This window comes from Ursus maritimus, unplaced genomic scaffold, assembly GCF_017311325.1.
Source record: "Ursus maritimus isolate PB19 unplaced genomic scaffold, ASM1731132v1 scaffold_972, whole genome shotgun sequence".
Lineage (NCBI taxonomy): Eukaryota > Metazoa > Chordata > Mammalia > Carnivora > Ursidae > Ursus > Ursus maritimus.
In genome coordinates, this window is record NW_024427188.1 from 1 (window position 1) to 2,101 (window position 2,101).

A 2,101-nucleotide genomic window follows, 5' to 3' on the forward strand; every position below is an offset into this window, starting at 1 on the left:
CTCGGGCTCCGGCGCTGCCAAGGGCGGAGGTGGCTCTTGGATCTCTTGACAGGGAGTCAGAGCAGTGATTATGTCCTGCGCTGGCTCCGACAGGACAGGTGGCATCAGGGTCCCCTCAGGGACCTCCATAGCTATTGCTGGAGCCTCTTCGGGCTACAGGGTTTCCAAAGGTGCAGGTGACTCTTCTAGATCCTGAGTGAGTGTCAGAGCTGTGAGTATATCCTGCCGTGGCTCTGAAATGGCATGTGTCATCACGGGTTCTTCAGGGACCTCCATGGCTGGTGGCAGAGCCTGCTCAGGCTCCAGTGCTGTCAAAGGTGCAAGTGACTTGTCTAGCACCTGGCAGAGAGTCAGAGCTGTGAGTATATCCTCCGCTGGCTCTGACATGTCACGTGGCCTAAGGGGCTCTTCAGGGACCTCCATAACTAGGACTGGACTCTTCTCGGGCTCCGGGGCTGCCAAGGGTGCCGGTGGCTCTTCGAACTTCTGACAGGAAGTCAGAGCTCTAAGTATGTCCTGCGCCGTCTCCGACAGGGCAGGTGGCATCAGGGGCCCTTCAGGGACCTCCATAGTTGGTGCTGCAGCGTGTGTGGGCGCCGGGGCTGCAAAAAGTGCAGGTCGGTCTTCAAGCTCTTCACAGGGAGTCAGAGCTGTGAGTATATCATCTGTTGGCTGTGACATGAGACGTGGCCTACGGGGCTCTTCAGGGACCTCCGAATCTGGTGCTGCAGGCTTCTCGGGCTCCGGCGCAGCCAAGGCCGGAGGTGGCTCTTGGAGCTGCTGACAGGGGGTCAGAGCTCTGTGTACATCCTCCGGTGGCTCAGACATGGCAAGTGGCATCAGGGGCCCTTCAGGGACCTCCGTAGCTAGTGCTGCAGCGTGCGCGGATGCTGGGGCTGCGAAAAGTACAGGGCGGTCCTCAAGCTCCTGACAGGGAGTCAGAGCTGGGAGTATATCCTCTGTTGGCTGTGACATGGGACGCGGCCTAAGGGGCTCTTCAGGGACCTCCGAAGGTGGTGCTGCAGGCTGCTCGGGCTCCGGCGCTGCCAAGGCCGGACGTGGCTCCTGGAGCTCCTGAGAGGGAGTCAGAGCAGTGAGTATGTCCTGCGCCGTCTCCGACAGGGCAGGTGGCATCAGGGTCCCCTCAGGGACCTCCATAGGTAGTGCTGGAGCCTGCTCGGGCTCCAGGCTTTCCAAAGGTGCAGGTGACTCTTGTAGCTCCCGACAGAGAGTCAGAGCTGGGAGTATATCCTGCCGTGGCTCTGACGTGGGAGGTGTCATCACGGGCTCTTCAGGGACCTCCATGGCTGGTGCCGGAGCCTGCTCAGATTCCCGCACTGTCAAAGGTGCAGGTGACCTTTCTAGCACCTGACAGAGAGTCAGAGCTGTGAGTATATCCTCCGCTGGGTCTGACATGTCACGTGGCCTGAGGGGCTCTTGAGGGACCTCCATAGCTAGGACTGCAGCCTGCTCGGGCTCCGGGGCTGCCAAGGGCGCAGGTGGCTCTTGGAGCTTCTGACAGGGAGTCAGAGCTGTGAGTATGTCCTGTGCAGGCTCCGACAGAGCAGGTAGTATCAGGGCCCCTTCAGGGACCTCCATAGCTGGAGCGGGCGCCTACTCGGGCTCTGGGGCTGCCATAGATGCTGGTGGCTCTTGCAGCTCATGACCGTTCATCAGAGTTGTGAGTGTATCCTCTGCTGCCTGTGACATGGCAAGTGGCATCAGGGGCCCTTCAGGGACTTCCATTGCTAGTGCTGCAGCGTGAACAGGCGCCGGGGCTGCGAAAGGTGCAGGTGGGTCTTCAAGCTCCTGACAGGGACTCAGAGCTTTGAGTATATCCTGCTGTGGCTCTGAAATGGCAGGTGTCATCACGGTCCTTTCAGGGACCTCCACGGCTGGTGCCGGAGCCTGCTCGGGCTCCCGCACTGTCAAAGGTGCAGGTGAGCTTTCTAGCACCTGACAGAGAGTCAGAGCTGTGAGTGTATACTCCGGTTGCTCTGACATGTCACGTGGCCTAAGGGGCTCTTCAGGGACCTCTATAGATAGGACTGGAGCCTGCTTGGGCTCCGGGGTTGCCAAAGGCGAAAAAGGCTCTTGGTGC

General features: G+C 60.1%; 1 protein-coding gene across 1 annotated transcript; it reads right to left on the reverse strand.

Moving 5' to 3' along the window:
- Positions 1-153: 153 nt before the first annotated feature.
- On the reverse strand, positions 154-1,599 carry LOC121101836 (proline-rich protein 36-like). Its single transcript, XM_040626192.1, has one exon. The coding sequence runs from the start codon at positions 1,597-1,599 to the stop codon at positions 154-156; it is 1,446 nt and encodes a 481-aa protein (XP_040482126.1).
- Between the last annotated feature and the right edge of the window lie 502 nt (positions 1,600-2,101).